This window comes from Coregonus lavaretus (genome assembly GCF_964263955.1).
Source record: "Coregonus lavaretus genome assembly, chromosome: 6".
In the NCBI taxonomy this organism is placed as follows: Eukaryota; Metazoa; Chordata; class Actinopteri; order Salmoniformes; family Salmonidae; genus Coregonus; species Coregonus lavaretus.
The window spans coordinates 61729066-61742518 of NC_139993.1; the positions used below are offsets into that span (position 1 = coordinate 61729066).

Genomic DNA, 13453 nt, shown 5'->3' on the forward strand with positions numbered 1-13453 from the left:
GTGGTTCGATTCCAGGCTGTATCACAACCAGCCGTGATTGGGAGTCCCATAGGGCGGCGCACAATTGGCCCAGCGTCGTCCGGGTTTGGCCGGTGTAGGCCGTAATTGTAAATAAACATTTGTTCTTAACTGACTTGCCTAGTTCAATTAAGGTTAAATAAAAAAATATCTGCAACAGAATGATGAAGTGGTTCATGCAATATATTTTGCCTCCTGGGATCCCAAACTTGGCAAGTGTATGAGGCACCTATATGCAAATTCGAACTAAACATTCATTCATATTTTGACTACAGACACTCAACTCTTTTCAATAAACCCGTGGGCAGTTACCTTTGATTGTACTCTATTGAATGCAAGCCTGTTTCATAAAATACAGACTAGCCCACCACAGGGTGGCTATGTAATTTATAGCTGCAGTGAACTTCAAGTCCCAGAAAGCCTTACACCTAAATGAGTGAGGTTGGTTGTGACGACCTTGGATATCGACTGCACTGCAAGCATGGAGAATAAAGAGCCCAACGTGAGTATTTAAAATAACTATCAACCGTACTTACTATAGACATAGGCAAGATTTACTTGTTATAGTGTCAGCTTGTAAACGCTGTTTGTATTCCAGACGTGTGTTATATGTTATGACTTATAGGCTATACTTAAGAGAGGAGAGAGATAGCTAGCAAACGTTAGCTAATAGCTAGTTAGCTATGGTTAATTGGCTAGCTTGGCAGGTCGTTTTTAAGACTCATATCTTCTCTGCAAAGCTTATGACCGCTAACTATCAAACTATAGCAAGTATTTTTTAGATTCCATATGGAAGTGAAGGTTTGCCAATGCCAACTTAGCTAAACTGTTCTCTAACCAGCTAGAAACAGGCCAGTGCTCACGTTGCATCAGATGCTAGCTAACTTAAATGCCTTTGATAATATTTGCTAGCTAGTTAAACTTAACTAACTTCTTGCTGAAGTGTGGGAAAATATTGGTATTTGGAATAACATACGAGCCTGACAGGCAGTTACCAAAATATGATAATTAGCTAACAGAACCAACACATATTCCAAGTCATTCATTCAATGTCATCACACATGCAGGCAACTTGCCTATCCGTTTCTACGTGGAATACATTTATTTTTATTTGTACCTTTATTTAACTAGGCAAGTCAGTTAAGAAGCTCAGTTGGTAGAGCATGGCGTTTGCAACACCAGGGTTGTGGGTTTGATTCCCACGGGGGGCCAGTATGAAAAAAATAATGTATGCACTCTGGATAAGAGCGTATGCTAAATGACTAAAATGTAAGAACAAATTCTTATTTACAATGACTGCCTACACCGGCCAAACCCGGACGACGCTGGGCCAATTGGGACTCCCAATCACGGGCGGTTGTGATACACCCTGGAATCGAACCAGGGGGTCTGTAGTGACGCCTCAAGCACTGAGATGCAGTGCCTTAGACCGCTGCGCCACTCGGGAGCCCCGTCGATTTAATTGCTGCTTGAACATAAACGTGACTAGTTTACATGCACATTCAGTACTCAATGACTTGCACAATCCACAGTTCCATAATACACTGCTCAAAAAAATGAAGGGAACACTAAAATAACACATCCTAGATCTGAATGAATGAAATAATCTTATTAAATACTTTTTTCTTTACATAGTTGATTGTGCTGACAACAAAATCACACACAAATTATCAATGGAAATCAAATGTATCAACCCATGGAGGTCTGGATTTGGAGTCACCCTCAAAATTAAAGTGGAAAACCACACTACAGGCTGATCCAACTTTGATGTAATGCCCTTAAAACAAGTCAAAATGAGGCTCAGTAGTGTGTGTGGCCTCCACGTGCCTGTATGACCTCCCTACAACGCCTGGGCATGCTCCTGATGAGGTGGCAGATGGTCTCCTGAGGGATCTCCTCCCAGACCTGGACTAAAGCATCCGCCAACTCCTGGACAGTCTGTGGTGCAACGTGGCGTTGGTGGATGGAGCGAGACATGATGTCCCAGATGTGCTCAATTGGATTCAGGTCTGGGGAACGGGCGGGCCAGTTCATAGCATCAATGCCTTCCTCTTGCAGGAACTGCTGACAAACTCCAGCCACATGAGGTCTAGCATTGTCTTGCATTAGGAGGAACGCAGGACCAACCGCACCAGCATATGGTCTCACAAGGGGTCTGAGGATCTCATCTCGGTACCTAATGGCAGTCAGGCTAACTCTGGCGAGCACATGGAGGGCTGTGCGGCCCCCAAAAGAAATGGCACCCCACACCATGACTGACCCACCGCCAAACCGGTCATGCTGGAGGATGTTGCAGGCAGCAGAACATTCTCCACGGCGTCTCCAGACTCTGTCACATGTGCTCAGTGTGAACCTGCTTTTTGCTTTCATCTGTGAAGAGTACAGGGCGCCAGTGGCGAATTTGCCAATCTTGGTGTTCTCTGGCAAATGCCAAACGTCCTGCACGGTTTTGGGCTGTAAGCATAACCCCCACCTGTGGACGTCGGGCCCTCATACCACCCTCATGGAGTCTGTTTCTGACCGTTTGAGCAGACACATGCACATTTGTGGCCTGCTGGAGGTCATTTTGCAGGTCTCTGGCAGTGCTCCTCCTTGCACAAAGGCGGAGGTAGCAGTCCTGCTGCTGGGTTGTTGCCCTCCTACGGCCTCCTCCACGTCTCCTGATGTATTGGCCTGTCTCCTGGTAGCGCCTCCATGCTCTGGACACTACGCTGACAGACACAGCAAACCTTCTTGCCACAGCTCGCATTGATGTGCCATCCTGGATGAGCTGCACTACCTGAGCCACTTGTGTGGGTTCTAGACTCCGTCTCATGCTACCACTAGAGTGAAAGCACCGCCATCATTCAAAAGTGACCAAAACGTCAGCCAGGAAGCATAGGAACTGAGAAGTGGTCTGTGGTCACCACCTGCTAAACCAGTCCTTTATTGGGGGGTGTCTTGCTAATTGCCTATAATTTCCACCTGTTGTCTATTCCATTTGCACAACAGCATGTGAAATGTATTGTCAATCAGTGTTGCTTCCTAAGTGGACAGTTTGATTTCACAGAAGTGTGATTGACTTGGAGTTGCATTGTTGTTTAAGTGTTCCCTTTATTTTTTTGAGCAGTGTATATGGGCCCCATGTAGCTCAGTTGGTAGAGCATGGCGCTTGCAACGCCAGGGTTCGATTCCCACGGGGGCCAGTATGAAAAATAAAAAGAATTATGTATGCACTCACTAACTGTAAGTCGCTCTGGATAAGAGTGTCTGCTAAATTACTAAAATGTATTAGAGATGGTCAATATTCGAGTTGAATATGAAATGACAGGCAGGTCCTGACCACAAGTACCCCTCAAGACCACCAGATGGGGTAGTGGTGTTAACTGGACCATCAAACAAGCCCTCCAAAATGTTGACTGTATTACTGGCCTAATAACTGAACAAGTGTAGAGGAAGCCATGTAGTAATTTGTGGAGAAAGGGGCTCTGTCAGATACCTAACATGACGTCCTTGTTCGGTATTCCCAGCGCCTCCTGACACACCTGCGGGACCTTGCTGGGCGTATGTCTGGCGCGGGGGGCAAGGGAGCAGGGATGGGTCTCAAGCTGCTCATTGGGGCTGGAGCTCTGGCCTATGGCATCAAAGAGGCTACATTCACAGGTAGGCTTAACCTCTGGTTGTGGAATGGGTAACACTATTATCACAATCATGAGAGCACCCCTCTAATGTTGTGTGAAATGGTTTGTTCCCAGTGGATGGAGGTCAGAGAGCGATCATCTTCAACAGAATCGGGGGGATGCAGATGGACACAGTGCTAGCTGAGGGACTGCACTTCAGGTACACTGCCTGACTCTGTCTCAGGGGTTTATCATAAAGCCAGGGTCGTCATGTTCAATAGGCTCCAACTTGAAGCAAAACTGAATTCACATGACCGTATTGTAACTGAACAGTTTTTTGTTGTTCTTCAGGTTACCATGGATCCAGTACCCAATCATCTATGACATCAGAGCCAGGCCCAGGAAGATCGCTTCACTAACTGGAAGCAAAGGTACATGATGGCTGAAATGGAGGGATGGACACAAGTAGACCAATACATTATGTCCAGCAGATCAGTAAAGAAGAGACAGCCCTGTAACTTCTCTCTCTGTTTCCCTTGTGTAGATCTGCAGATGATAAACATTGGGCTGCGTGTGCTGTCCCGTCCTGTGGCTGCCAACCTGCCCGCCATGTACCAGCAGCTGGGGAAGGACTATGACGAGAGAGTACTACCCTCCATCGTCAACGAGGTGCTGAAGAGCGTGGTGGCCAAGTTCAATGCCTCGCAGCTCATCACTCAGAGAGCACAGGTACGGCACAGGGACTCACACAGGCAGCCTACAGCTCATCTCAGGGAGCACAGGTACGGCACAGGGACTCACACAGGTAGCCTACAGCTCATCTCAGGGAGCACAGGTACGGCACAGGGACTCACACAGGTAGCCTACAGCTCATCACTCAGAGAGCACAGGTACGGCCCAGGTACTCACACAGGTAGCTTACAGCTCATCTCAGGGAGAACAGGTACGGCACAGGGACTCACACAGGTAGCCTACAGCTCATCTCAGGGAGAACAGGTACGGCACAGGGACTCACACAGGTAGCCTACAGCTCATCTCAGGGAGCACAGGTACGGCCCAGGTACTCACACAGGTAGCCTACAGCTCATCTCAGGGAGCACAGGTACGGCACAGGGACTCACACAGGTAGCCTACAGCTAATCTCAGGGAGAACAGGTACGGCACAGGGACTCACACAGGTAGCCTACAGCTCATCACTCAGAGAGCACAGGTACGGCACAGGTACTCACACAGGTAGCCTACAGCTCATCTCAGGGAGAACAGGTACGGCACAGGGACTCACACAGGTAGCCTACAGCTCATCACTCAGAGAGCACAGGTACGGCACAGGGACTCACACAGGTAGCCTACAGCTCATCTCAGGGAGCACAGGTGCTGCCACCCAGAAGTGATGGGTTATATGGGACCAAGGTTGTGTACTTTGCCGGTCTCTGCTTAAAAATGAACACACAGTAGATTGAAACTTGAACTCCTGCATATGTTTAGCCTTTTTCTTGACGGGGTTTATAAGTCTGTGCTGCGTTCCGGTGTCTACTGTAGGTGTCCTTGTTGATTCGACGGGATCTGTTTGAGAGAGCCAAAGACTTCAACATCATCCTGGACGATGTGGCCATCACAGAGCTGAGCTTCAGCAGGGAGTACACTGCTGCTGTAGAGGCCAAACAAGTTGGTGCGTACCCATTGTGTGTGTGTGTGTGTGTGTGTGTGTGGGGGGGGGGGGGTGTTATATGGCTGTCTGTGGGTGCATACTTGCCTGTGTTTTAGGTTGTCTGCATATATATGTGTGTGTGTGTGTGTGTGTGTGTGTGAAGGGGGAGGTTCCCAGTACGCTACCGTGTGTGAGAACATGCATTGAGTTTAAACAAAGCTTGTGTGTCTTTACAGCCCAACAGGAGGCCCAGAGAGCCCAGTTCTATGTGGAGAAAGCCAAACAGGACCAGAGACACAAGATTATTCAGGCGGAGGGAGAGGCAGAGGCTGCCAAGATGGTAACACATCAACTTCACCACAACCTTCAGACAATCTGCCCCCTCCTCTTCGCATGACCTCACGTCACTTCAAAACCCAGGCTGATTATTCTAGTCTACAATTGTTTTTTATTGACTTTAACGTGTTTTATGAATTCCTTTTTTTTTTGTACAATAAAAAACATTCACACCAACATCCACAACATCACCCCTGCCCAGACCCACTAGCACACCCCCCCCATCTCCAGCGCCCGCATCACTCTCCGCCACATGGCCTCAAACTGCACCATTTAGTTTCTCTCCATCACCCACACACTTTCAACATTTAGATAATACAGCTTTTGACCTTTCCATTGTGTTAACGACGGAGAATTGGTTGATTTCCAGTTAAGTATACATGTTTTCCCAAGATGATTGACGAGAAAAGTATCGTCCAATCCATCGGGTATCTCACTGCACCCTCATATGCCATGGCCTGAAATATGCAGGCAGACGGATTGAAAGTCAATTTACATTGTAATAGTTTTGACATGTTATATGAATTTCATTAAGCATTCCTTCATTCTGGCTCTTTTGTGTTTGTGCTGTAGTTGGGACAAGCAGTGACAAAGAATCCTGGATATCTGAAGCTTCGACGAATCAGAGCTGCCCAGGCCATTGCTAAGACTGTGAGTTCTAATCATGGCCTTGTTCCTGTATAAAGGAATTGGATATCAATTGAGTTATGTCCTCATAACTACTTTATTAATTAAGTATGGAGGAAATGTTTACTAAACCTTTGATGTTATTGTTCCAGTCAGAATGGGGTCATTCATTTTAGCAGCCTGTTCTTGTTGTGGCTGTTTGGTTCTCATTGCTATGGTAACCCACAGTGCAGTTAGCTGGTTACATCGGTATCTTCGATTCTTTTCTGAGCCAATAGGGTTGAAGGATGGCTGTTTAGACTAGCTGTGACGCTGTGTTTTCAACAGTGTGTGTTGTCTGTTCTGTTGTCTCAGGTGGCAACGTCCCAGAACAAGGTGTACCTTTCTGCAGACAACCTGGTCCTCAACCTTCAAGACGACTCTTTTAACAAGTATGTTTCTCTTAGCCTCACACTCTCTCTTAGCCTCACACTCTCTCTTAGCCTCACACTCTCTCTTAGCCTCACACTCTCTCTTAGCCTCACTCTACATTTTAGTCATTTAGCAGACGCTCTAATCCAGAGCGATTTAGTTAGTGAGTGCATACATTTTCATACTGGCTCTTAGCTTCACTCTCTCTTAGCTTCACTCTCACGTCATCATGTCCTAGTCTGGCTCTGTCCTCTCTTGCATGGCTCAACATTACCCAGATGGTTTGTTTGAGTTGCCTCAAGGTTAGCTCTGGCATGAATGTTCACATCCACAGTTTCGCACACTGTAGTGCATTACAGGTGCTGGGGAAAATCAATGGCAATATTGGAAAAATACATTCCTGCGCTATCACATTTCCTGTGGAAAAGTATGAATTCCCTAAAGATGCCCTGAATGAGTTTTTTTGAAGCCGCAATTGTAGCTCAAAGAGAACATTTATTTTTATTTTTAGCAAAACCATGACATTTAATGACTGCTCTTCTCACATTCCCTCCAGTGTGCATGCCATGTCATTTTCACAGCTTTGACCTATGACCGACCACCAGGGGTGTTCATTAGGCACCAAATGGAAGACAACAGGCTGAAACGGGAAAGGACTATCCAATAAGAAACGCTAGTTTTCCTTACAAAACATTAACATGTTTTGTTACGGTGTACGCTAATGAACACGACCCTGGTCTTTGCTCTCCATCTCACTGCTTTGCCTGGTCACTGGAATGGGAATGACTGGTCGGACTCTGTATCACACTGAAATAATTTTCCTCTTATCTTAATGCTGCCAAGGATCTTCAGTGTCCATGTATAACTGTTCACAGAAACGGAGACAGAACCTGGTGCCAAACGCCTGTCATTCCTTCCTCAAATACATGTTATATTATTATTATTATGCAGTTGACAATAATACAAAGACAAACGTAATAAGAGATATTCAGAAACATGTCAGCAAAGCAACCCTCTGTCCATCAGGTGTGTGTTGATGACATGTTTACTGAAGTCAGTGTCTTGTCAGAGCCTTGAAGAAATGCAAAAAAAAATATGACTGTTTTTCTCACTCATTACTAAATCCCACATCACCATTTTGTGTCATCCAAGCACTTTTTAGAGTGCTTTAAATTACATTTTATCCAAATCTTCCTTTTTAATTTGCGTTGCTGTTATGTTTTCCCCTTTATGATTGCCTTATCGTGAATCCTCTTTTGGTTTTAGAAAATGACTATAAAGAATAGTATTTATCATTAACACGTGCAACCCCCCCTCTGCTTTTATTTCAGTCTGTCACTGGGAAAGAAGTAGGCTTTTGAGAAGCCTCTAGCGTTACACCTGTCTGAGGCTACATCTACAGCTAAGACCTGTGTCGGTCTCTCTCTGTCCACCTGCCTATATCTCTGATTGTATCCAAGTGGCTTACCAACTCGCTGATGAAGACTGTAAAGCATTGGATTGCTCCGGACAGTAAACCTATGGGGACTAGGGCTGTGCATCTAACATGGCTAGATTCAGATGGAACCTGCATGGATGATATCTTTAATGGGATTTAGAATCAATAGTGTTTTGTGGAATCAAACCAAATGGCACTAGCATATAGCAACGTAATCAGCTGCTCCGTTATCAATAAGCTGTGCAGATGATGCTGTAATGATATAGGTAACAACCCTACTTGTTCTGTCTGGCCCTAGATCTGTTTGTGTACATGTGTTTTTTGAGGACAGCAGGACTAGACTCTTTAATTCTGATCTTTATTTTTTACTAATTGGTCTTTTGATCAATCTGATCAGCTCTGAAGCAGATCTGGTGTGATTGGTCAAAAGACCAATTAGTGGGAAAAGATATCAGAATTGGGCTGCCTGTCTAAACGTAGCCTTGGGGCATCGGATGTGTACTTGGTCAAGTGTAAGCATGGACAAAGACTGAACTGGAACGGTGTACGGTTGTTTGTTATTTAAAGCTGTGCTTGTGTAATTAATGATGACTTAGGTCTTCTCTTTTCTATGTAACTACTGTTGTTAACTGCTGGGCCTAGCTGCCCTGTGTCGTTGTGTTGTTCAATGATGACCATGTTCTCCGATACACCTCTGCTGTGGAACAGCTCTACTCCTCGTGGCGATCAAAGGTGTGCAAAAAATATTCCATCCACTAGTTTGGAGCTGACAGAAAGGCTTTGTTCTTCCAAGTGTTATTACATTGTTCACCTAGAGGGGATTGAAACATGACTGAAAATAATGGTGGACGGCACAATAAATATGCTTTATTTCAACATCTTTTTACATGTCCTCGTGTGTGTGTGTAGGTGCATGTTTGTTTTGAAAAACACACATTATGTAAGTACTGTTATAAAATTACTCACTTGTTCGCGTTCAGTTCTTCTGAGAAATGAAATGTTCCCATGACTGAATCAGACATATTAGGTAACAGTACAGCCTGTTATTGTACTAGGGGAATCTTTAGCTGTACATCCACAGTGGAATTAAAGCATCTACATGACTTTCCTTTAATGGATTGAATGTGTTGTTGCTGCTGTATACTCCCCTGGTGATCCTTGAGATGGGAATCGAAAATATATACTTGTTGACTAATACACGCACTGATGTTTAATCCTGGGGGAGTGTTCATTGGGCACAAACAAGAAGGAACATTTTCAAAATGGAAACAAACATGAACATTCCAAATGCACAAGTAGCCTACATGTAGACCCATTTTGTGGCGCTTAAACAGTTTTTGCTTTCTGCCTCTGGCCTGTATAACATCAGCCTCTGAATCTGGGCCCACTGCTCCCCTTCTGTGGCCTGTATAACATCAGCCTCTGAATCTGGGCCCACTGCTCCCCTTCTGTGGCCTGTATAACATCAGCCTCTGAATCTGTGCCCACTGCTCCCCTTCTGTGGCCTGTAGAACATCAGCCTCTGAATCTGGGCCCACTGCTCCCCCTCTGTGGCTTGTAACATCAGCCTCTGAATCTGGGCCCACTGCTCCCCCTCTGTGGCCTGTATAACATCAGCCTCTGAATCTGGGCCCACTGCTCCCCTTCTGTGGCCTGTAGAACATCAGCCTCTGAATCTGGGCCCACTGCTCCCCTTCTGTGGCCTGTAGAACATCAGCCTCTGAATCTGGGCCCACTGCTCCCCTTCTGTGGCCTGTAGAACATCAGCCTCTGAATCTGGGCCCACTGCTCCCCTTCTGTGGCCTGTAGAACATCAGCCTCTGAATCTGGGCCCACTGCTCCCCCTCTGTGGCCTGTATAACATCAGCCTCTGAATCTGGGCCCTCATAATAGGGATGGGAATTGCCAGGGACCTCACGATAAGATATTATCACGATTCTATATGTATTGTTATTCAAAAACTGTGATTTTATTGCGATTCGATGTTCCAAACCTATTGCTCACCATATGTCTGCTGCAGAGGGACAAGAGAGAGTCATGAGAACTAGTTTATCAGTCATGGAAATAACAGTGATGAAACTGAATTGGCTTCCTATTTAAAAAGATGGAGAACAAGCTGTGAAGGAAAAAATAGTGGAGTTGTTATGCATGAACAGCCAACTAGCACAAAAATATTGCGATATTGCCAAAACAATAGGATATAAAGTGCATTCGGAAAGTATTCAGACCCCTAACTTTTTCCACATTTTGTTATTCCACATTTTGTTACGTTACAGCCTTAATCGAAAATTGATTAAATTGTCTACACACAATATCCCATAATGAAAACAAACTGTTTTAGACATTTTTGCAAATTTATTATAGTAAAGAAACTGATCACATTTACATAAGTATTCAGACCCTTTACTCAGTACTTTGTTGAAGCACCTTTGGCAGCGATTACAGCCTTGGGTATCACGCTACAAGCTTAGCACACCTGTATTTGGGGAGTTTCTCCCATTCCTTTCTGCAGATCCTCTCAAGGTCTGTTAGGTTGGATAGGGAGCGTCGCTGCACAGCTATTTTCAGGTCTCTCCAGAGATGTTCGATCGGGTTCAAATCCGGCCTCTGGCTGGGCCACTCAAGGACATTCAGAGACTTGTCCCGAAGTCACTCCTGTGTTGTCTGTGTGCTTAGGGTCGTTGTCCTGTTGGAAGGTGAACCGTCGCCCCAGTCTGAGGTCTTGAGCGCTCTGGAAAAGGTTTTCATCAAGGATCTCTCTGTACTTTGCTCCGTTCATCTTTCCCTCGATCCTGACTAGTCTCCCAGTCCCTGCCGCTGAAAAACATCCCCACAGCATGATGCTCCCACCACCATCCTTCACCGTAGGGATGGTGCCAGCTTTCCTCCAGACGTGACGCTTGGCATTCAGGCCAAAGAGTTCAATCTTGGTTTCATCAGACCAGAGAATATTGTTTCTCATGGTCTGAGAGTCCTTTAGGTGCCTTTTGGCAAACTCCAAGCGGGCTGTCATGTGCCTTTTACTGAGGAGTGGCTTCCGTCTGGCCACTCTACCATAAAGGCCTGATTGGTGGAGTGCTGCAGAGATGGTTGTCCTTCTGGAAGGTTCTCCCATATCCACAGAGGAACTCTGGAGCTCTGTCAGAGTGACCATCGAGTTCTTGGTCACCTTCCTGACCAAGGCCCTTCTCCCCCGATTGCTCAGTTTGGCCGGGCGGCCACCTCTAGGAAGAATCTTGGTGGTTCCAAACTTCTTCCTTTTAAGAATGATGGAGGCCACTGTGTTCTAGGGGACCTTCAATGCTGCAGAAATTTTTTGGTACCCTTCCCCAGATCTGTGCCTCGACACAATCCTGTCTCGGAGCTCTACGGACAATTCCATTGACCTCATGGCTTGGTTTTTGCTCTGACATGCACTGTCAACATTGGGACCTTATATAGCCAGGTGTGTGCCTTTCCAAATCATGTCCAATCAATTGAATTTACCACAGGTGGGCTCCAATCAAGTTGTAGAAACATCTCAAGGATGGTGAATGGAAACAGGATGCACCTGAGCTCAATTTCGAGTCTCAATACAAAGGGTTTTGATAAGTTACTCAGTTATGGCACAATCCTTTCTACTGTCCCCCAGCAAGACGTAATCACGTACAGCTCTCCCATTGGTTTCTTTGTATTTGCGTTCTTTAAAGGGCACCAATGAGCTGCGTAAATTGTAAGGAAAACATTGGAAGTGGATATTTTTGGAAGGGTGTCTGCTATTGCTCAACATGCTAAAACTAACTGAACATTGTAGAGTAGGGGTGGGTAATAATTCTGGCTCGAGGGCCACATTGGGATAAAAAAATTCAGCGGAGGGCTGCACAGATTTTTTTGGGGGGACCGATTTGTTCGTCAAAAGCAATTTGCGTGCCAGAAAAAGGGCAGTTATTTGAAAACGTATATAGGTCCATTATAATTTCTACAAACTTTCTATCTAGTTTAAAACGTTCAAGAGTGGCCTGGGGAGTTTCTTTACCCAAAATAATCATTCTTTAAACAATTTTTTAAATAATACTTTTTTCCTTAAACGTCCCGGCGGGCCAGATCGAATGGGCCGAATGTTTCCCACCCCTGTTGTAGATCCATAGAGGACCAGCCGCCCATTCAAATGGCCTGTACCCTGATAGTCCACACTACAATGTCCATTATCACACCACCGATGATCTGCTGTTCCTCTACAAATAGTTTAGCAGTTCATGATCATATTTATGAATGATTTAGAATAAACAGATGACCCACAGATCATTTATTGTTAAGTATTTTAACTATTTACAAAATTTCATTTCCCCCCAAATTCAATTCCGAATTGATTTTATTCTCAAATGACAAGTCCTTGCTCTATGACATGGTGTAGTTCCACCTTTTCCCCACCTGACGGCGCCCCTTGCAAAGATATGGAACTCCTTAAACCTTGATATAATCTAGGGACACTGCAGAGAAGCCTTGGTCGTTATTTGATCAAATCTTATAATGTAATCATTTTCAGGCTTCATGCAATCCTATGACATAATTTAACAATGCAGGTTTTCAATGTAGGTTTTTAAGTAATAACATCTTAGTAACTTGTACATTAATCACAGACATGCTGCTGCTGCATGTATTGTGGATGTGCACCGACGTGAATGATTGTGGTGTACAATCTCTGTGCAATGAAGGTTGTATTTCTGCATGTGTGTTTGCCAGGATGCTTGTGCTTGTAGAAGCACTGCATACAGGAGAGGTTTAGAGGTAACGCTTTGTTTAATGGGTCAGTTTTGACCGCAGGCAGCACCTGTTCCTGTGTGCTAGCTTCCTGTGTGCTAGCTGCCTGTTCCTGTGTGCTAGCTTCCTGTGTGCTAGCTGCCTGTTCCTGTGTGCTAGCTTCCTGTGTGCTAGCTGCCTGTTCCTGTGTGCTAGCTTCCTGTGTGCTAGCTGCCTGTTCCTGTGTGCTAGCTGCCTGTTCCTGTGTGCTAGCTGCCTGTTCCTGTGTGCTAGCTGCCTGTTCCTGTAAGTCTGCTACTATTACAGGCAGTTCTGAATATGCATATTTCTCTTACTGACGCCCCTCTCTCTCTCTCTCTCTCTCTCTCTCCCGCTCCCTTTTCTCTCTCTCCCTCCCCTTCTCTCCCTCTCCTCTCTCCCTCCCCTTCTCTCTCTCTCTCTCTCTCTCTCTCTCTCTCTCTCTCTCTCTCTCTCTCTCTCTCTCTCTCTGTCTCTTCTCTCTCTCTCTCTCTCTCTCTCTCTCTCTCTCTCTCTCTCTCTCTCTCTCTCTCTCTCCTCTCTCTCCCTCCCCTTCTCTCTCTCTCGCTCTCCTTCTCTCTCTCTCCATCCCCTTCTCTCTCTCTCCCTCTCCTTCTC

General features: G+C 45.5%; 1 protein-coding gene across 1 annotated transcript; it reads left to right on the forward strand.

Moving 5' to 3' along the window:
* Nucleotides 1–442: 442 nt before the first annotated feature.
* LOC311130661 (prohibitin-2-like) lies at nt 443–8957 on the forward strand. Its single transcript, XM_084163446.1, has 10 exons — nt 443–520; nt 3528–3660; nt 3753–3837; nt 3969–4048; nt 4162–4346; nt 5157–5286; nt 5502–5605; nt 6175–6252; nt 6583–6659; nt 7971–8957. The coding sequence occupies exons 1-10, from the start codon at nt 500–502 to the stop codon at nt 7990–7992; spliced, it is 915 nt and encodes a 304-aa protein (XP_084019572.1). The 5' UTR covers nt 443–499; the 3' UTR covers nt 7993–8957.
* The last annotated feature ends 4496 nt before the right edge of the window (nt 8958–13453 follow it).

Excerpts from the sequence above, each read along its gene's own strand:
- LOC311130661 (XM_084163446.1), top strand. The coding sequence starts at position 500 with ATGGAGAATAAAGAGCCCAAC. Across the intron at positions 521-3,527 it reads TGGAGAATAAAGAGCCCAAC|CGCCTCCTGACACACCTGCG; the intron begins GTGAGTATTTAA and ends CGGTATTCCCAG. Across the intron at positions 5,606-6,174 it reads AGGCAGAGGCTGCCAAGATG|TTGGGACAAGCAGTGACAAA; the intron begins GTAACACATCAA and ends TTTGTGCTGTAG.